The 21,139-nt window shown below is 70.0% G+C and overlaps 3 protein-coding genes across 3 annotated transcripts; 1 reads left to right on the plus strand and 2 right to left on the minus strand.

The window, feature by feature from the left end:
• Positions 1-349: 349 nt before the first annotated feature.
• Positions 350-11,455, plus strand: AURANDRAFT_70668 (hypothetical protein; the record flags this gene model as incomplete). Its single annotated transcript, XM_009034736.1, has 11 exons — positions 350-765; positions 792-1,467; positions 1,902-2,131; positions 2,406-4,973; positions 5,383-5,575; positions 5,629-5,811; positions 5,866-6,953; positions 7,075-7,561; positions 7,748-9,500; positions 9,683-10,006; positions 10,036-11,455. 11 exons carry the CDS (start codon positions 350-352, stop codon positions 11,385-11,387), a joined length of 9,270 nt encoding a protein of 3,089 aa, XP_009032984.1.
• An 826-nt stretch (positions 11,456-12,281) lies between these two features.
• AURANDRAFT_61102 (hypothetical protein) lies at positions 12,282-15,754 on the minus strand (the record flags this gene model as incomplete). The annotated part of the gene is made up of 4 exons (XM_009035209.1): positions 12,282-12,363; positions 12,684-12,961; positions 13,484-13,926; positions 14,266-15,754. 4 exons carry the CDS (start codon positions 15,752-15,754, stop codon positions 12,282-12,284), a joined length of 2,292 nt encoding a protein of 763 aa, XP_009033457.1.
• A 2,530-nt stretch (positions 15,755-18,284) lies between these two features.
• Positions 18,285-20,864, minus strand: AURANDRAFT_20224 (hypothetical protein; the record flags this gene model as incomplete). Its single annotated transcript, XM_009035208.1, has 2 exons — positions 18,285-20,156; positions 20,664-20,864. 2 exons carry the CDS (start codon positions 20,862-20,864, stop codon positions 18,285-18,287), a joined length of 2,073 nt encoding a protein of 690 aa, XP_009033456.1.
• Positions 20,865-21,139: the final 275 nt, after the last annotated feature.

A 21,139-nucleotide genomic window follows, 5' to 3' on the forward strand; every position in this document is an offset into this window, starting at 1 on the left:
AAATGCTCGCAACGTTGGTGCTTCTTCGGCCTGCTTGCAGCCCTTCTTGAGCATGGCCACCATGAAGGAGGTCATCGCGGCCAAGGGCGCGACGGTTCGCGACGGCGTCGAGCTCGACTCGGCGTCGGCGGGCTGGAGCGCGCCCTTCGGCGCGGTCGTCGAGGTGCTGGAGGAGGCGTCGACGGCGTCCGGCGTCGCGCGCTGCCGCGTGGGCCACGGCGGCCGCGCGGGCTGGGTGTCGGCCAAGGTGCTGCGGGCGCCGACGGCCTCCGGCGAGTCGACCGCCGCGCGGCTCAAGGCCGCCGCCGACGAGCTGAACCGCGCGGAGCGGTGGCCCGAGGCCGTGGACATGTACGGCGCGGCCATCGCCGCGGACCCGAACAACCACGCGCTCTACAGCAACCGCGCGCGCTGCCGCCTCCAGCTCTGCGGCGCCTGCGCGCCGGCGGCCGACGTCGCCGCGGGCCTCGCCGACGGCGAGCGCTGCGTCGCCCTCGCGCCGGGCTTCGCGCGCGGCTACCGGCGGTTGGGCGCGTTCCAGCGCCTCGCGGCCGTCGCGGCCCTGCGGGGCGCGCGGTCCGCGGCGGACTTCGACGCCGCGGACGCGGACCGCGACGACGACGCCGACGGCGGCGTCGACGTCGCCTACGTCCGCGCCGCGCGGCGGTCGCCGGCGACGGCCGCGGCCGTCGAGCGCCATCGCCGCGCGCTCGAGCGGACCTGCCGCGCCGGGTCACGACGCGCCGGCGTCCTCCACGGCCGTTTGTGTGAAAACACCGCGACGCTCTCAGGCTCGCGCTGGACCGGGGCTGCGCGGAGCTGCGGGACTGGCTCCAGGAGCTCCGCGACGCGGACGGCTTCGCCGTCGACGCGTCGCTGGCGCCGGACGACGCGGCCCTCGCCGACGACGCGGCCAAGGCGGCGCACAAGGCCAGGGGCGCCGAGCTCTTCGCCGCGGCCAAGTGGGCCAAGGCCGCGGCCGCGTTCACCAGGGCGCTCGCCGCGGACGCGACGGACGGCGTGCTCTACAGCAACCGGTCCGCGTGCCACGCGAAGCTCGACGCCTTCGCCGCGGCGCTCCGCGACGCCGACGCCTGCGTCGCCCTGAAACCGACCTGGGCCAAGGCCGCGAGCCGCCGCGGCGCCGCGCTCTTCGGCCTCGGCCGCTACGAGGCCGCCGCGGCCGCGTGCCGCGCGGGCCTCGCGGCGACGGACGGCGCGACGCCGGCGACGGCCGCGGCCCTCGAGGAGCTCCTGGAGAAGTGCGCCGTCGAGACGCGCGAGCCGCCCGCGGTCCGGCGCCACATGCACCGGCTCCGCCGCGAGCAGCGCGACCGCAAGAAGCTCAACCTCGGCGGCTCCGGCGGGGGCCTCTGGGTCGCCGACGAGCGCGGCGGCATGAGGAAAGCCGACCTCGGCTCCCTCTGCGCCACCAGCGGCGTCGGCACGCTCGGCGGCCTCGACGCGGTCTTGCGCGACGCCGCGAGCGGCAACCCGGCGTCGGAGAAGGACATGCGCGCCGAGGCCCGCGCGGCCGCCGCGCGCGAGGGCGGCGGGCGCTAACCTCTCACGTCGCTACACGCGTCGTCGAGCGCGGCTTCCGGATCCGAGGGGGAACTGACGTTCTCGCCCGTGAGCCGCGGCACGAGGAGGAATCGCATGACACCTAGGACCGGTCGGCGTAGGGAGTTCCTGCCTGCATGCGACTCGAAACGTAGGACTCCCGGGGTAGGCCACGGGATTCCGTCGGGAGGTCGGATTCATGCCTGGATGCATCTCTCTCTCTCTAGCGCATTAGGCGACGCATCCCGCCGGGCCATCTAATCCACACACACAACACATCCCTGTGTGGAATCACAGGAGATTCGCGATCTAGAAATCGAAGCAAAACCGAAAGCAAGGCTACAGCGACGCGCGCGAAGAACATGTACAGCAACAAGCTTATCCTCGTCGCCCTCGCCGCCACCGTCACGGTGTCGGAGTCGGCGTGCACCAACGACAAGAAGTGGATGATCAACAACAAGCGTTCCAAGAATTGCGACTGGGTCGCCAAGAAGCCGAGCTCTCGCTGCCAGAAGAAGGGCAAGAACGGCAAGGGCAACAAAGTCGAGGCGAACGTGGCCTGCCAAGAGTGAGTGATCCCCCGACCCTCAACCAACTCCCGAACCCCCGCCCCGCGCGCGTCCGCCCGAGCGCTCGCGCCGGAGAGAGATTCGCCGAGATCCTCGCGAGCGAGGCCCTCGCGCGACGCCCGCCCGCGCGACCGCCTCGACCGCCGCGGCGCGGCGGTCCCTCGAGAGCCCCCGCGCGCGGGACCGCGCCTCGGCCGGTCGGCGGCGCGCGCGCGCGCGTCGACGCGGTCGGGGCGCGCCCGACCGCCTCGGTCGATCCCGACGCGCCGCCAGGTCCTGCGGCACCTGCGACACGTGCGCCCCCGATTCCTGGTCCAAGCAGTGCGTCACGGCCGGCATGTGCGCGAACGAGTTCGACCTCCACGAGCCCGCGCCCACGTTCTTCGAGCGCGTCGCGACGTTCCCGGTGTGCTCGCAGATCGACGGCGCGTGCGACGACGAGACGGAGACGTCCGCGGAGATCGTCGACGTCCACGTCAAGGCCTGCGTGGCGTCGTGGTCGAGCGCGATCGACGGCGCCGCCTGCGCGGCCGGCGTCGACGCGTGCCCCGCGGCGCCGTGCGACGGCGACGCGCTCGGATCGTGGTGCTGCGCGGACGCGGACTGCTCCGGGGACTGGTTCTACTGCAACCCCAAGGCCGGCGGCCAGCTCACGGCGGTCTACACGGACTCGCCGCGCGGCGTCATCGGCTGGGTCGACCTCAACGACCCGCGCGACCCGAAGCCGCTCGGCACGTTCGCGACGCCCGGCGAGCCGACGTCCGTCGCCGTCGTCGGCGACGCGGCCGTCGTCGCCGTGTCGACGGGCGAGGACTACGTCGCCACGTCCGGCGCGCTCCTCGGCGTGCCCATCCGCGCGACCCGCGGCTCCGCGGACGACGCCGTCGCCGGCGTCGTCTCGCTCCCGCTCGGCGGCCAGCCCGACGCCGTCGCCGCGGGCGCCTTCGCCGGCGACACGGCCTACATCGCCGTCGCCATCGAGAACGAGCGCGACGAGGACCTCGGCGACGGCAACCCGCCCCAGTTCCCCGCGGGCCACGTCGAGATCTTCACCGCGAAGACCGCGAACTCGGAGCTCGGCGTCCGCCTCTCGAAGCACGCGGACGTCGCGATGACGGGCCTCGCCGGCTGCGACTTCCCCGAGGACCCCGAGCCCGAGTTCGTGTCCGTCTCGCCCGGGAACAAGGCCGTGGTCACGATGCAGGAGAACAACTGCGTCGCCGTCGTCGACCTGCCGACGGGCGCCGTCGACTTCTCCGCGTCCGCGGGCGCGCGCGACCTCACGGACGTCGACGTCGCGGAGGAGGGCGTCATCGACCAGACCGCGTCGCTCGCGGCCGTCACCGCCGAGCCCGACGGCGTCGTCTGGATCAAGGGCGGCGCCTACTTCGCGACGGCGAACGAGGGCGACATGGCGGGCGGCAGCCGGTCCTGGTCCGTCTTCGACGGCGCGACGGGCGCGCTCGTCTACGACTCGGGCAACTTCCTCGAGCACCTCGCGGCCTCGCTCGGCCACTACCCCGAGCACCGCTCGGAGAACAAGGGCGTCGAGCCCGAGAACATCGCGTACGGCGAATTCCCCGACGGCGCCGGCGGCACGCGCGACTTCGTCTTCGTCAACCTCGAGCGGTCCTCGCTCGTCGTCGTCTACGACGTCACGGCCTTCCCGACCATCACCTACGTCCAGACGCTCCCGGCGGCCATGGGCCCCGAGGGCACCGTCGCCGTGCCGGCCGCCGGCATCGTCGTCACCGCGTCCGAGGAGGACGCGCGCGACGACAAGTTCCGCGGCGCGCTCAACGTCTACGAGCTCGGCACCGGCGGCGCGCCGTCGTTCCCGACGCTCGTCTCCCAGCTCCCGGCGGACGGCTCCGCGCCCATCCCCTTCGCCGCGCTCTCGTCGCTCACCGCGGAGGCCGGCGACCTCGTCCTCGCCGTCGAGGACTCGGCCTACGGCAAGAGCCGCGTCTTCGAGATCGACGTCGGCGTCGCCCCCGCCGTCGTCGTCGGCGGTGCGCGCATCCTGGACTCGAAGGACGTGCTCCGGTCCTGGTCCCACTTCACGAACTTCACGACGACCGTCGACGGCGCGGTCGCCGACGGCGAGTTCGACGCCGCGGACCTCGCGGCCCTCGTCAACGACGACAAGACGGTGAACATCGACCCCGAGGGCGTCGCCGTGGGCATCCTCGGCGGCGCCGTCAAGTACGTCGTGGCCCACGAGGGCTACGGCACCGTCGGCGACGCGGGCCGCCCCGTGCGGTCGCTCAACTTCCTCTTCGTCCTCGGCCTCTCCGGGCCCGACTACGTCATCGACGAGGTCATCGCGCTCCCGGACGCCCAGAACGCGCGGCAGCTCCGCTTCGGCTTCGAGGGCGTCGCCGTCCTCGACAACAAGATCGTCGTCGCGTTCCAGCGCGCCTGGGGCGCCGACGAGTTCCCGCAGATGGGCGTCTACGACTACGCCGTCGGCGGCGACGCCGGCTGGTCCTTCGTCTTCTACCCCGTCGACGAGCCGTCGTCCCAGTACGGCGGCTGGGTCGGCGTCGGCGACATCGAGGCCGCGCCGGTCCAGACCGGCGGCGCCGTCGGCGACATCTACGTCCTCGACCGCGACAACCAGGGCGGCATGGACGCGGCCGTCAAGCGCGTCTACAAGGCCAACGTCTTCCACTACGACGCGGACCGCGTCCTCTACAAGCACCTCGTCGCCGACCTCCTCGTGCCCATCGCCGCGACGGCCGGCTACGTGCCCGAGAAGGTCGAGGGCATCGCGGTCCTCGCCGACGGCCGCCGCTTCTTCAACAGCGACAACGACGGCGTCGACGACCACAGCGGCGAGTCGAACCTCCTCGCCTTCTAGGCGCGACCCAAGCACGCCAAGCACGCGCGCGCGGCCGAAGCGCGGCCGCCGCGCCGTCGCGCGACACGCGCGCGACCATCCATCCCCCCCGCCCCTCGGGCGTGCGCGTCGCTCCGGCGCGCGCCACCGATTCGTGTGTATGTCTGTCCCCCCTAACGATGTACATACGTGTCTCGGCCGTCGGGGGGTCATTTGTTTCGATCGCTCACCGTCGGCTCGCCTGTGGGGAGCGATCGCCTGTGGACAAGCGCCATCCTCTCAGCCTCGTCGGAGGACTCGGCGTCGTCGGCGTCGTCGGCGCGCGTCCCGCTCTCTCGACCGACCTGTCGTGATCGCCTCGACCAAGCGTCGCGACCCCCGCATCTCGCGCCCATCGACGCCGCCCAGTAGACTCGCTCGCGCACCAATCATGAACGCGGGCATCGTGCTGATCATCGCGGCGTCGACGCTCGCTCGCGCGGCGGGGGCCCAGCCCGTGTCGTGCGCGGATCCCGAGGACGGCTCCGTCGCTTCGAGGTTCGTCAGAAACACGTGCACGGCGAACGCGTTCGACATGGCCGTCCACACCATCCCCGACCTCGTACCGAAACCCGCGCCGTCGCGTCCCCGCGCGTCGTCGAGCCGCGTCCGCAGGTGTCGTCGGACATGGCGAAGCAGGGATGCTGGGAGAGGCACATCGTCACGCGCATCGTGAGCTACCTGAACACGCGCGACCGCGGCCTCTTCCTCGACGTCGGCGCGAACGTCGGCGCGTTCACCGCCACCGTCGCCGCCAACGACAACGACGTCATCGCCGTCGAGCCGTTCAGGCTCAACGTCCGGCCCCGCGTCCGCGGCGACCGCGCGCCGCGACCCCCCCGTCCGTCGCAGGTGCCGCTCATCCGCCGGACGATGTGCGGACCCGCGCGCCTCGACGACCGCGTCTCGCTCTACAAGATGGGGCTCGCGGACTCGTTCCCGGGCCCGAAGATGTGCATCTGGAGCACGAACGACGAGATCAACCGGGGCAACGCGCGCATGACGCCCTACTTCGAGGGCCGGCGCGACTTCGGCCAGGACAAGCAGAAGGCGTGCATGGAGGTCGTCTACACGGACACGCTGGACCACCTCCTCTTCGACACGCACGGCCTCGCGCGCCGCGTCGACGTCATGAAGATCGACATCGAGGGCTTCGAGACGCGCGCGCTCCGCGGCGCGGCGCGCCTGCTCGCGAGCGACTTCAAGCCCTGCCAGATCTACTTCGAGTACCAGCACGACGCGACGGTCGAGAGCGGCGTCGACCGACACGAGCTCTTCGAGCGGCTGACGCGAGCGGGCTACAAGCTCAACGACTTCATGAAGAACGAGGAGGTCGGGTCCTTCACGCCCGAGCAGTGGGACGGCATGCGCGGCGGCGACCTGAGAGCCGTGCTCGACGACGCCTCGTGCGGCTGGTCCTCGCGCGGGCCGCCGCCGCCGCCGCCGCCGCCTCGCGTCGTCGGCCGCGAGCCGCCGCCCGGCTGCGGTCCGGAGGCGGCCGCCGAGTGCTCAATCTGCTCCGCGGGGTCGCCCGGCGACGGCGGCGTCTCCCTCGTCGACGGCGTCTGCCAGGAGTTCTGCTCGGCGAACGGGTATTGCGGCGTGACCGAGAACTACGAGTCCGGGGGGACGGACTGCACGAAATGCGCGCCGCGCGTCGGCCGCGAGCCGCCGCCGCCGCCAGCCCGCGTCCGCGAGCGGGCGCCGCCGCCGCCGCAACCTGCCCTCGTCGTCGTCCGCGAGAGGACGAAGCGCATCGAAGCGCTCAAGGCCGAGCTCGCGGCCCTCAAGACGAGCGACGCGCGGGAGCCTCGTCGCGGCGCCCGCGACGGATTCGACCGCGTCCCCGCGTTCGACGTCGACGGCGACGGCGACGTGGACGTGAAGGACAGGACGCTGGAGGTCATGGGCGTCGTCCTCGTCCTCGGCCTTGCCACCCAGTTGGTCCTCCGCCGTCGCGCGCGGCGCCGCGCGGACTAGGCGTCCTATTTAACGCGGTTCTCATGCCAGCTGTTTTGACACTGGCGAGCGTGCGTGCGACCGATGAGATGAGATGAGGAGGCGTTGGTGGTCGGTCGTCGCCCTCCTCGCCGTCGCGGGGAGCGACGACGCGCCCGTCGCCTGCGGTTGCGGCCTCGACGGCGACTGGCCCGAGGCGCCGTCGAAGGCGCCGCCCGACTGGCTGCGCGTGCCGCGGCAGTCGTCGGCCTGGGCCGTGACCATGGTCCTCGCCCTGCCGGCGTGCCGCGGCGCGCCCGCGCGAAGCCTGCGCGAGGCGTCGGCCTGCGGCCCGCGCGACGCCTGCGTCTTCGACGCGCTCAAGCGGTCGGGCGACAGGTGCGCGTACGCGGCGAAGCGGCTCCTCGCGAGGTCGTCGCAACCGCCGCCGCGCGACCGCGACCCGGCCGCGTACGCGGCCGTCGTCGCCGCGCCGGCGGGCGGGGCCGCGGCGGCGGCCCTCGCCGGCGCGTCCATGGACGCGCGGCGGCAGAAGCTCTACCGGAAGCGGCTCGACGCCGGCGGCGCGGCGACGGGCTGCGCGACGCGCGTGCTCGACAGGGCAGGAAAAGAGTGATTCAGCATCGCTTCAACGTGAGTGTTCCGCGCGCGCGCGAATCAAAAACGAAGCGTCCACGCTTCGAGAGCGCTCCGAGAGATGATCGCCCGCCCAAAAATTAGCCGGAACGAGCGGAAAACGGCCGAGAGAGGAGCCTCGCACCCTTTTCCTGCCCAGGTGCTCAACGGCCACCGCTGCGACCGCCACGTCGACGTCGGCGACGCCGACGCGGCGGGCGCCGTGGCGCGCGTCGGCGCGCTCGGCTTCGTCGGCGTCGCCGACGACTGGGCGACGTCCGTGTGCCTCTTCCACCGCGTCTACGAATTGCCGAGGCCGCGGCGCGCGCAGCTCGCGGAGCCGCCGCCGCCGGGCAACGCGACGGACGACTGGGCCGACTGGGCCGTCTACGCGGCCGCGCGGCGCCGCTTCGCCGAGCTGCTGGACGCGGCGGGCGCGTCGCCGGCCTGCGCGGCCGCGGCGCGCGCGAAGGCGGCGGCGGCGGCGGCCGCCGCGGCCGCGGCGCGCGCGGCGCGCGACGCCGCGGCGGTTGCGGCGGCGCCGGCCGCGCGTCCGGTGCCGCGGCGGGCCCCGTACGCGCCCTTCGCCCCGTCGAAGCGCTGGGCCTTCCTCGCGCGCGACGCGGCGCCCTGGGCGGCGCGCGGCGTGACCCGCGGGGACGTCGACGCCGCGTTCGCGGCGCCCGCGGACCCCCTGCGCCGCGCCGCGCGCGCGACGATCGCCGGCGGCCGCCTCTTCGCGACCCTGCCGGCGGACGGCGCCCTGGCCATGGCCTACTCGCGCGCGGAGTGGAACCGGCTGCCCGTGTTTTTGGGCGCGTTCCTCGAAATCGCGCGCCGGTTTCCGGCGCTCCCCCCGGTCGACTTCCTCTTCCTGCTCATGGACGTGCCCGGCGTCCTCGACGCGTCGACGTCGCCGCCCGTCTTCGCCGAGGCGCGGCTGCGGCGCGCGCCGCCGGACCGGCGCCACTGGCTGCTGCCGTCGTTCGACACGTTCCGCCTCGAGGGCGGCGACGTCGGCGACGCGGCGCCGCCGGCGGCGCGCGAGCGGTCCGGCGCGTTCTGGCGCGGCACGGTCCACGCGTTCACGGGCTACTCCGTGGAGGAGATGGTCGCGCGGCGCGCCTACGTCCACAACCTCGCGAGCCGCCTCGACGGCCGGGGGAACGTCGTCGACGCGCTGGCCGAGCCCGTCGCGGCGTCGCTCCAGTTCTCCGGCGGCGAGGGCAACGCGCGCCGCTGGGCCGTCACGACGGCCTGCGACGCGGGCGACGACCGCCTCGACGTCGCCGCGGCCGAGGTCGCCGTCGAGGTCGAGGCCCGCGGCGCGACGGACAGAGCCGTCTCCGGCGACCCGGCGGCCGCCGCGGCGCGCGCCGTCGCGGCCGCGGACGGGCCCACGGGCATCACGCTGCGGAACTACGGCTTCGCGGACCACGGGGACGTCTGCGCCAAGGAGGCGTTTCTTTATCTGGACGGCATCTCGACGTCGAACGGCCTCAAGTACTACGGCGCCTGCGGCGGCCCCGTGATCCTCGACGCAGACGCGGCGTACGAGGATTTAATTACGGCGGCCTGGCCGGCCCACGCGGCTGCGGCCCACGACCCCGGCGCGACGCTGCGCGACAAAGTCGACTACGTCGGCGCCGACGGCGCCGGCGCGGCGGCCTTCTGCGCGTCCGTCGCCCGCGCCGTGGCCTGGCTCCGGGCCCACGCGGCGGACGCGAAAGCGATGGGCGCGCGGACGCGCGGCGCCATGCTCGCCGTCGGCTCCGCGCGCGCGGCGCTCGAGTACCTCCGCGAGGCCCTTTTGGCCTACGCGGCGCTCGGCGGGCACGGCGCGGCGCCGCCCGCGGGCGCCTTCGAGGCGGATCTCGCGACCGGCGACGCGGCGGTGTGGAAATCAAGCACTGGTTTGGGGGGTCCCCACCAAACTTCAGAACTCTCTAGCTCGGTCAAATCGAAGTCGATTCGGCTGATTTTTGGACGAATCGATTGCTCTCGTCGAGTTCTCGAAGCACAGCGGCAATCCTCGCGTCACAACGTTCGAATACGCGCAGATTGAAGTCGGGTTGAAGATTTGATTTCCACACAGGCGACGCGGCGGTGCGCAACGCGTACGCGGAGCTCCAGGTGCTCCTCCTCGAGGACCGCGACGCGGACGCGACGGAGCTCCGGCGCCTCTTCTCGCCGGCGGCGGCCGCCGACGGCCTCTACCCGCGGAGCGGCGCCTGCGCGGCCTTTCCGCGCCCCGCGGCCGCGGCCGGCGCGCGCGCGCCCGTCGTCGTCGCGGGCCAGGGCGGCTCGGGCAGCCGGTCCGTCGTCGAGCTGCTCCGGGCCTGCGGCGTCGAGATGAACGGCGTCGACGGCGGCGAGGACGACGCGTCGAGCGCGGACCGGCGCCTTCGAGCGCGAGCGTGTGCCCTTGACACCCCACAAAACCCGTAGGCTCCGACGGTGCGAAGACCCACGACGCCTTGGCGATGCGGCTCGCGGGCTTCAACGACGTCGACGACCGAGGCGTCCGGGGGCCCGGCCGGTCCGCGGGGCTCCTGCCCGTCCTCGGCGCCGCGGCGACCGAGGGCCTGCTCTACGACCTCGCGGCGCTGCCGCGGGCCGCGCGGCGCGGCGAGCTCGCGTCGCTCTGCGCCTTTTCGCTGAACGCGAGCGCGCTCGCGGCGGTCGCGGCGGGCGCGCCCTGGGGCTGGAAGGAGCCGCGGGCCCTCTTCCACCTGCCGGCCTTTGGGCTCGCGTTCCCGGCCTTCCGCTTCCTCCACGTGGCCCGCGACGTGCGGAGCCTCGCGTCCGCGCACGTCGAGGGCGACGTCGCGGTCATGCGCGCGTGGTGGCGCGAAACGTACGCGGCCGTCGTCGACGCGCGGCGCGCGGCGATATCGCGCGCGGCGCCTGGCGGATCCGCGCCCCCCATGGCCTGCGACCGCCTCTACCACGACGCGCTGCTCTGGCGCGCCGTCTTCGCCGAATTTTGGGCCGAGGAGCAGCTCGCGCTCGTCAAGGCCGGCGCGGCGCTCGGGCCGGACCGGTACGCGGTCGCGCGCGTCGAGGACCTCGTCGCGGACCCCGGCGCGGCCCGGGTGTTGCTGGACTGGGTCCACGGCGGCGCCTACGGCGGCGACGCGGCGGCGGCGGCGGCGAAGATCTACGCGGGCCGCGGCGGCGCCTACGGCGGCGCGGCGCGCGCGTGCGACCTCCTCGTCGCCGCGGCGTTCCAGAACCCCAAGGACGTGCGCGCGGGGCCCCTCGCCTTCCCGAAGAAGTGCGCGCTCCTCGACTTCCTCGACGACGCCGGCGGCCTGCCCCGGCGGCGCTGGGGCCTCGGCGTCGAGGGCAGCGGCTTCCACAGCCGCGACGTCCGCGGCGCGGCGCCGCGGCGCGCGCGCGTCGGCGCGCGGCTCCGCGTGCTCGCCGCCGTCAAGGGCCGGTGCTGGGCGCGCGCCGACGCCGCGGACGCCGCCGTCGTGGCCAGCGCGACGGTGCGCGCCGCGCTCGACGCGCTCGGCTACGCGGCGGCCGTCGCGAAGCGGCCGCGCTCCTACTCCGACGACGCGCCGGCGCCGCGGACGGCGGCCCAGGACGTCTACGCCGCGCTCCGGCCCTGCGCGGACCTCGACTGCGGCGGGGGGGACTCGCCGACCTGGGCCGCGGGCGGCAGGACCTGCGCGTGGGTCGCGGAGAACCCGACGCGCGCGCGCTGCAAGGTCGCCGGCGACGACGGCGCGGCCGCGCGGGACGCCTGCCGGGAGGCCTGCTGCCGCCCGGCGAAGCCGGGGAAGGGCTAGCGCGCGCATCGCGGGCAGCATTGGATCTCTTCGGTTTTCTGGTCCATATCATAAGCGAGGTCGAGGCGAAAAGGCAGGGGGGATGCTCAGACGCGGCCGGGGGTATGCCTCGGCCGCGGAGCTGGAGGGGCAGGGCGGCGGGGGTCTTGTAGGGGTGGCGCACAGGCTGGCCGGGGGCGTTGTGGTTCGGCTCTAGGGCGGCGGTGGCAAGGCCAGCTTGATGGGGCTATCCCGGGATGTGGAATTAGGCCGCGGGCGATGGAGCGGCCAAACCTTACCACCAAGGCTTTGGTTCTTCTTCTGATAAATTTGAAGCTGCAGGCAAGGCTGGAGCCTCGTCGTCCGGGGCTTCGTGAATAATTTGGTGATTGATCTGGTCGTAGGCTTCGTCCGCTGATCGCGCTTTCTTGTTCTGGTCGCTGTCAATCGTTGGCTTCAGCGATCCCACGGCGTCCGCGGCGGCGACCGGCTTAGGACGCGCGACTTCTTTGTCTGCAGGCGCGCTCTCCTTGCTCTTCTTGGGGGAAGGTAGCGTCACCTCTTCGGGATTTACCTCGCAGGTCTCGACGAGGATCGTGTAAATTGTCGCGACGAGCACGAGGGTCCCGATGACGATCATGGCGTAGCTAAAAATCGGACCTTTGAACATATCGCCGGGCGCGCCGTCCTGCTCGTCCATGTCCTTGATGAACAGCATCAGCGACGCGATGAACACGAGGACGATCTGCGCGTTGCCCACGTTCGCCAGGTTGTCGTCCGCGTCTTCGATGTAGGGGCGGCTGTACGTGTAGACTTGCATCGAAAGGAACGCGATGAGGAGACCAATAGCGATCTGCGACGCGCTACCCGGGTACCTACATCGAACCGTCATCGAATCATCATGTAGCCGGTCTCCTACATGAAAATAAGCAGGCCCGTGAGCGCGAGCTTGCGGATGCACTCGAAGACCACAAATTGGTAGCAGCGCGGCTCGTACCTGGCGCGCGGACTGGTTGGCAATTAATGTGATGCACACGAGACGCCGCGGTGCGCTCTTCGAAGAGGAACGCGAGATGCTGGATCGACTCGTCCGCGTCACGCGTCGCAAGCTTTCGTTTCTGCAACTCCGCGGCGGAGACCGTATTGGCGCCGAGCATCGTCTTCATCAAGTCTCGCGCGGAAGAATTTTGCAGAGGGAGTCGCTCGTTAAGCTCTCTGTACGCCTCCGCAGAAGCGCTTCGAGGCCTACCGTCGCTGGTGTCCTCGATCTCGCTGAGCCGGCTAACGTCGACGCTCGGGTCCAACTGCTTGCGGTACCGGAAGAGAAGCACCCAGTAGAGGAGCGGTATTCCGACGGGGTATACGAAGAGCATGGCAAGCGCGTAGGTGGACCAGATGCCCTTGTAGCTCGGCGACGTGCACGAGATGTCGTGGTCCGCCTCGAGCACCTTGATCGTCTCCGTCGAGCCGTCCGAAAAGCCTTCCTCGTAGCTCACGCAGTTGTAGAAGCGCAGCACCGTCGTCGACACGCTCGGGAACACAACGAATGTGAGCAGGAGAAAGGCGCCGAACGACGTGGTACGGATTGATTTTGCCTTTTTGGCGGTCGCGCACATCGCGGCGAGCTCGCCAAAGAAAAAGATCAGTAGCGAGAAGACAATAGGGAGGGCCGTCATCGCAAACAACTTGTCGAAGAACTTGAAGGGGCGCAGGCACGAGACTGGGAGAATCTGCACGACGTTGAATTCCAAGAACGACGTCCACGCGATGAGCGCCTCGAAGGCTTTCGGGAACGAAACGGTCGGGATCGTCCACGGCAGCGCGTCTTGGATTTGGTACACGCCGAGAATAATCTTGAACTTCGTGTGGAGCGAGCGCCTCGTTTCAGCCCACGTAGATTCTTTTTCTTCTTCATCGGTCGAAGTGACATCATCGGACGTGGTAGCGCCGCGTCGCTCTGTCTCGGGAGCGTCATCCTCTTCGCCGTCTCCGAGTATTGCATCGGTAACCTGGCCCTCAACATGGCCTGCCACCCCGCCTTTTGCCATCGCGGCGGCATGAACTAGCGCCTCTCGCTTTTTCCCAGACCGGCACGCCACCACGATTATTGCCAGCACCAGGACGACGAGACACGCGCCGCTCGCGATCGTCAGCGGATCCAACGAAGTGCCCTTGCATTCGACGCAGCGGTTCTTCAGTGCGTCGTGGTGGTAGTCGTTCTTGCATACGCGACACGCGACGCCCTCGTGCCCCTCGGCGCACTCGCCCTTCTTGCACGCTCCGGAGTACTGGCACTGGTAGACGTCGTCGGAGTAGCTGGACGCGCGCCACCAGCCGTCCTCGATGGGCACCGCCGTCAGCGTGTTGGACGTCGCGTTTTCGCAGTCCATGCCGCGTTCGCAGCTCAGACAGCACTGGTCGAAGCACTTGGTGCTGTCGTGCGCGCAGCTCACGAGGAGCTTGATCGAGTCGTCGCACGGGACGGATCCGCCGTCGTCGAGATCGACGGCGAACGGCGAGAAGTAGTAGTCCTCGAGGCACGAGTAGCAGCCCGTGGCGCCTTCGGCCAGCGTCGTCGAAAAGGGCGGACACTGCTTGCAGGACGCCTGGCCCGGCAAGGACGAGTAGGTGCCCTCCGCGCACGGCTCGCACTCGCTCGCGCCCGAGCCCGAGCTCGTCCCAGGGAGGCACGGGATCTGCTTCGAGGCGCCCGGAGTCGGAACGTGGAAGCCGGCATCAGCGAGAGCACAAACGCCCGAACCTTTTGAGCTGGTATACATTGTGACGGGACACCGCTCGCAGGCACCGGCGCCGGCGCCTTTGTAAGTGCCGGCCGGACACGCGCCGCACTTGCTCGCACCAGCGGAGCTGCTCGAGAAACCCGCGGGGCACAAGGTACAGGTGTCGCTGCCTGCGGCGCTGTAGCTTCCGATCCCACAGATGGTGCACTCCTCCGAGGCCGTTGCCGAGTACGTGCCCGCGGGACACGGCGTCGAGGCGGATGCGCCCGTCGTGCTGATGAAGGTCCCGGCCGCCGCGAGCTTGCAGTCGCTCGAGCCCGCCTCGTCCGCGTACTTGGCCGCGTCGCAGTCGACGCACGCGCCGGCGCCCGCGCCCTTGTACTTTCCGACGGGGCACGCCGCGCACTCGCTCGCGCCCTCGGCGGCGCTCGAGTAGCCGCTCGAGCACAGCGTGCACGTGTCGCTGCCGTCATCGCTGTAGGTCCCGACCTCGCAGGTCGTGCACTCGGAGCTCGCCGTCGCGGAGTAGGTGCCCGCGGGACATGCGGTCGCTGCGGACGCGCCCGTCGCGCTGACGAAGCTGCCGGCGGGAGCCAGCGCACACGAGCTCGAGCCCTCGTCTGGAGCGTACGTCGACGCGGCGCAGGGCTCGCACTCCGAGGCACCACTGCCAGAGTACGTCCCCGGGGCGCAGCTTTCGCACTCGCTGGCGCCCGCGCCCGAGAAGGTGCCCGCGTCGCAGTTCGTGCACTGGTCGGCGCCCTCCGCTGAGTACGTGCCGGCGTCGCACGGCGTGCATTCGGCGACGTTGAAATATCCCTCGAAGGCTGCGGTTTCGATCGTGCCCGCGGGACACGTGCCCTCCGTGCAGCCGCTCCCGGAGAAGATGTCGTAGCACGTGCAGGTCCCGTCGCCGCGGACGCCGTCGTCGCAGGAGCCGCGCGACCGGCCGCTCCCGGCGATGCCGCAGGTGTCGGTGAGGCGCGGCGCGTCGCGGTCTTCCGAGCCACCTTCTGGGCAGAGCTCGCACGTGGAGCCGAAATAGCCCGTCTGGCACTCGCCGCATTGGTCGCCGGAGTAGCCGCCGAGGCACTGGCAGGACGCTTCGAAAAACGGAGTCGATGTAGGGTCGCAGAGGCCCTTTAGGTTGCACAGCCCTGTGCAGTAGCCATTGACATAGAGGTAGAGCGCGCCAGGCTCTTGGCCAAGGACGAGATCGAGGTCGCCGTCGCCGTCGAGGTCGGCCAGCGCGGGCATGCTCCTGTCTCCGATGTCGATCCCGTCGAAGGGGTTCGAGCTGTCGGTCATCACTTGGTACGTCGGCGACACCACGGACCCGATGTTCTTGTAGTAGTTCAGGACGCCGCCCTCTTCGCCCACGACGAGGTCGAGGTCGCCGTCGCCGTCAACATCGGCGAATGTGGGCGCGCTGTCGTTACCGATGTCGATACCGTCGAAGGGGCTCGCAGCATCTATGAAAGTGTACGTCGGCGACGTCGAGGACCCGACGTTCTCGTAGTAGCTGAGAGTGCCTCCCCGACTGCCCACGACGAGATCGAGGTCGCCGTCGCCGTCGAGGTCGGCCAGCGCGGGCGCACTGTAGATCCCGACGTCGATCCCGTCGAAGGGGTTCGAGCTGTCGGTCATCACTTGGTACGTCGGCGACACCACGGACCCGATGTTCTTGTAGTAGTTCAGGACGCCGTCCTCTTCGCCCAAGACGAGGTCGAGATCGCCGTCGCCGTCAACGTCAGCCAAAACGGGCTTGCAGTTAAATCCTGTGCTGCGCTCGCCAACGTCGATCACGTCGAACGGGCTCGCGCTGCCAGGAATGGCCTCATAAATGGGCAATGCCACAGACCCGACGTTCTCGTAGTAAAATGGGGAGTTGTCCTTTTCGCCCACGAGAAGGTCGAGGTCACCGTCGCCGTCGAGGTCGCCGAGTGTCGGCGTGCTGCGTTGACCGACGTCGATCCCATTGAAGGGGTTCGAAATGCCGGAAACGGCCACGTACGCGGGTGATACAGCTGGTCCAACGTTCCCGTGGTATTGAAGCCCGCCGTCCTTTTCGCCTAGGACGAGATCGACGTCGCCGTCGTTGTCAAGGTCCACCAGGAAGGGCGTGCTAAAGGAGCCAACGTCGATCCCCTCGAAGGGGCTCGCGCCCTCGCCGGCGGCCTGGTACTTCGGCAAAGACGCAGATCCGAGATTTTCGTAGTAGTGGAGGACACCGTCTCCATCCCCGACGAATAAGTCCAAGTCGCCGTCGCCGTCGAGATCGGCTATCGTTGGAGCACTGCCGAGACCAACGTCGAACCCATCGACGGGGCTTGTACCGTCGGTGATGGCCTTGTATGAGGGCAGATTCGTCGATCCGATGTTCTCGTAGTAGGTAAGGATGCCGGTGGTATCGCCAATGAGAAGGTCGAGGTCACCGTCGCCGTCGATGTCTGCCAGTGCGGGCATGCTCTTAGAACCGACATCGATCCCGTCGAACAGGCTGTTGCCGGGCTGGTACTTCGGTGATTTCATGGACCCGATGTTCTCGTAGTAGCTAAGAACGCCGCTTGCCTCGCCCACGACGAGGTCGAGGTCGCCATCGCCGTCGAGGTCGCCGAGCACAGGAGCACTGTAGATCCCGACGTCGATCCCATCGAAGGGGCTCGAACTGCCAATGATGGCTTCATACGTTGGTGATGACGCGGTCCCGACGTTCCTGTAGAAGTCGAGAGAGCCGTCCAGTTGGCCAACGACGAGGTCGACGTCGCCATCGCCGTCGACGTCGCCGAAGGTGGCTGTGCTGAGAGATGCCACGGAAATTCCTTCGAGCGGTCCGTTGGCGAGCGCCTCAACAAAGTAATGGGAGTTACCACAGCACACAGCCGTGTCGTCGAGCGAGCAAAAGGTGATCAAGCCGGCCGTGGGAGCAAAGGTGATTGTCGACGTGGGGACGGGGGTTACTGTGGGAGCAAAAGTCACAGTCGGGGCTGCGATTGGTCTGTATGTTGGGAGATAGTTGGTTGGTCTGTCTGTTGGGAGATGCGTCGGAAAGGTGGCATAAGGCGTGGGCTCTGCTGATGTGATCATGCAGACAACGTCGCTCGGACTTTCGCAGGCCACGTTGCTTTCTATTATACCGCTGCTGCAACAATTTTCTGCACCACCATCGCGGGACCAGCAGTCTGTTCCGCCACACGACCCACAACTTGCAGCACAACAGACATCCTCGGTGTTGGAGACCCCACATGCACACAGCTCGTCATCATCACTGGCAGTGCACTCCCACGGAATTTGAGTAGGATGCGGAAAGGCGGCATAAGGCGTGGGCTCTGCTGATGTGATCATGCAGACAACGTCGCTCGGACTTTCGCAGGCCACGTTGCTTTCTATTATACCGCTGCTGCAACAATTTTCTTCACCACCATCGCGGGATGAGCAGCCTGTTCCGCCACACGACCCACAACTTGCAGCACAACAGACATCCTCGGTGTTGGAGACCCCACATGCACACAGCTCGTCATCATCACTGGCAGTGCACTCCCAGTCGCTGAGCCGCCGCCGCGCCGCCGCGCCGCCGCCGCGCGCCGCCGCGGCGCCGCCACGCGCCCCGGCCGCGTCTCCGCTCCCGCCGCCGGCGATCGAGGCGGAGCCGAAGTCGTCCTTCGCGGCGCGCTCGGCGGGCCGCTCGAAGGACGGCATCGTCGAGACGGCGCCCAGCACCTCGGTCCGCGCGTCGCGCGCGTCCAGGAGCGCGGAGATCCCGCCCGAGATCGTCATCAGCACGAGGCAGCCTATGATGTGACAAAATGCCCCAATCATGCTGGACCTGAGATTTCCGACCCGCTGGGCGCCACCGGAGGTCAAAGGAGGCTCGCGCGCCGCGCCCCGCGGCGCAGATCTTCGGCTGCCGCGCCCCCGCGTCGCCGCAACCCGCGCCAGACAAAAGGAATGCCGCCGGCTTGAGGCGTGGATCGCGAGTTTTAAAGATTTAAAAACTGCAAGTTGAATAGCAAGTTGCAGCTCATTTCGAAAGCCCGCTCGCAATCGACGCCGTTGGCGATACACACCCCACAACCACCATACAACACCAAAAGCAGCGTCGCCGAGCCGTCCGAGGTGCACCCCGTCTTCGACTTCTCGGCCGACGAGGCGCTTTAGCACGAGTCCCTGGAGCCCCCTAGCCCTTCTTCGACTTCTTGGCCGCGGGCTTCCGGGCCGCGGGCGCCTTCTTCGCGGGCGCCTTCTTCGCGGGCGCCTTCTTCTTCTTCTTCTTGCTAAACATGGACACGTCGAGGTCCTCCTCGTCGTCGTCGTCGTCGACGTAGTCGTCGTCGTCGCGCGCGACGCCCGGCGCGTCGTCGTCGGCCTTGCGCTTCTTCTTCTTGGCGACGAGGTTCTGGGGCTGGAGCGCCTGGGAGCCGTGCGTGCCCGCGTTGTAGGTCTTCGTGAAGTGGGTCTTGACCTTGGTGTCGAGCGCGTCGAGGCCCGGGACCTTGGCGCCGCCGAGCTGGAGGTCCGGGAGCGTCTCGAAGAGGTCGTCCTTGGAGAGGCCGTACTCGTCGAGGCGCGCGATGGTCTCCGCGACGCCCGCGGCGCCGCCGTCGACGAGGGGCCGCGTGACGTATTTCGCGAGCATGGGCAGGTAGTCGCGGCGGACGGCGTCGCGCGTGCCCGAGATGCGCGAGCCGAGGTGGAGCGCGAGCTCGCCGCACTGGCGCTTCGACTTCTTCGTCGTCGAGTTCTTGCCGAACCAGGCGCTGAACTGGGGCGCCATGCAGGAGCCGTCGACGAGCACGCCCGCGCGGACCGTGAGCGACGCCTCCGTCGTCAGCAGCCCCCACTCCTGGTCCGCGTGGACGCGGCGGTCGATGAGGTCGACGTCGCTGAGGCACGCCGCCGCGGCCTCGAGGCGGTTCAGCTTCTCGTCGACGGAGCAGGGCTTGCCCTGGGCGTCGCGCGCCGCGGACGCGGCCGTCACGTAGTTGTGCTGCACGAGCAGCGGCACGAGCGAGTAGTCCGTGAAGAACGCGTCGCAGCGGTCGAAGTGGGACTTGCGCCGCACGTCGCTGAGGATGATCTTGGCGCCGTCGAAGGGCGTCACGCGCTGGATCGCGTCCTTGGAGATCGTCGAGAGCCGGTCCTTCATCGCGGTGTAGGAGCACGTCTCCGCCTCGCCCTCGGACGTCGCCCACATCTGCAGCGCGTTGAGGCACTGGCGGATGTCGTTGCCGCAGGACTCGACGAGCAGCTCCGCGGCGTTCTGCTCGATGGTCAGCCCCTCCTTCATCGCGATGGCCATGACGCGCTTCGCGATCGTGACCTTCATGGGCCGCTTGAAGCGGAGGTCGAAGCAGTGGTTCGCGAGGGTCTTGACCTTGGCGGACTGGCGGTCGTTACAGATGCAGATGATGGGCGTCGACGACGACTTGATGAGCTTGACGAGGGCCTGGGACCCGCCGCGGTCGCTGCCGCTGAGGCCGTCGATCTCGTCCATGATGACGACGCGGCGGAGGCGCTTCTTCGACGGCGGCGCGGCGCCCTTCTTCGCGAAGGACGACGACACGACCTGGCAGCCCAAGGCGTCGCCGAGCGTCTCCTCGACGGTCCGCGCGGACCGCGTGTCCGACGCGTTGAGCTCGACGACGTCGAAGCCGCGCGCGGCGCAGAGCAGCGCGGCCATGGAGCTCTTGCCGATGCCCGGCGGCCCGCTCAGCAGCGCGGCCTTGGCGCCCGGGTTCTCCTTGGCGAAGGCGGGCTTCTTGCGCTTCTTCTCGTCGCCGAGGTGCACCTTCTCCCAGTCGTCGAGCCACAAACCGAGCTTCTTGCAGACGTCGCCGTTGCCGAGGATGTCCTTCTGGCTCTTGGGCTTGTGGCGGTCCGCCCAGAGGCCCGACACGGCCGCGGCCCGCGGCGCCGCCGGCGCGGCCTTGGGCGGCTTGGGCTTCGCGCCGCCGGCCGCGGCGACCGCGGCCGCCGACTCCGCCGCCAGGGCCTCGAGCGCGGGAAAGCCCCGGAGCACGGCGACCTTCTTCTCCTCCGCGGCGGCGAACTTGGAGCCCGACTCGACGCGGCGGCCGTCCTCCAGGAGCTCGCCGACGACGAGGTAGTTCGTGCGCCCGCTCACGGCCGTCGTCACGCGGCCGCCGCGCGCCTTCACGAAATCCTCGGCCGTCTCGCGCTCGAGCGGGCCCGCGGCGCCCTCGAGGACGCCGCTGAACACAAAGGTCTTGCCCGCGAGGGGGCCCGCGGGCGCCGCGGGCGCCGGCGCGGGCGCGCGCGGCGGCGCCGCGGCCTTCTTCTGCTTCTTCGGCGCGGGCGCGGCGAGCGGCGCGCTCGGCGCCTCGCCGGCGAAGAACGCGGACGCGCTGATGACGCCCGACTGCTTCGCCTTCTTGGGCTTGGGCGCCTCGACGGCGGGCGCCGCCGGCGCCGCGACCTCCTCGACGTCGTCGTCGTCGGACGACGCGCCGCCGAGGCCGAGCACGTCCGCCGGCGCCGACAGCCCGAGCACGTCGACCGCGGGCTTGGCGTCGTCGTCGCTCTCGATCTCGATGACCTCCTTCTTTTTGGGGGTCGGCGCCTTGGCCGGCGGCGCCGGGGCCGGCGACGGCGCCTTGCGCTTGGCCGGCGACTTCTTCGCCGGCGACGCGGCCTTCTTCGGCGACGCGGCCTTCTTCGGCGTCGGCGGCTTCGGGGATGAAGACGCCTTCTTCTTCTCCTGGCCCGGCTTGGGCTTGAAGAAGCTGCGGATGTCCATGGCGCGCGCGCTGGACGCGGCCGAGGGACGACGCTGGCGCTTCAAAACCTCGAGGAGCACCTTCGCAGTCGAGGCGGACCGATCCGGATCAGCGACCCAACGATTTTACCACTCCAAGCGGTGCACCAGTCTGGCCGCTTTAAGCTGCCGCGACGCAGCGCCGTAGCACGATGTCGACGAACTACGACGCGACGATCGCGTCGCTCGCGCAGCAGCGCGGCCTCGTCGAGGACGTGCTCAAGCTCGTGGCCCAGTCCATGTGCTTCAGCGAGGAG

This window comes from Aureococcus anophagefferens (genome assembly GCF_000186865.1).
Source record: "Aureococcus anophagefferens unplaced genomic scaffold AURANscaffold_2, whole genome shotgun sequence".
NCBI classification, from domain to species: Eukaryota; class Pelagophyceae; order Pelagomonadales; family Pelagomonadaceae; genus Aureococcus; species Aureococcus anophagefferens.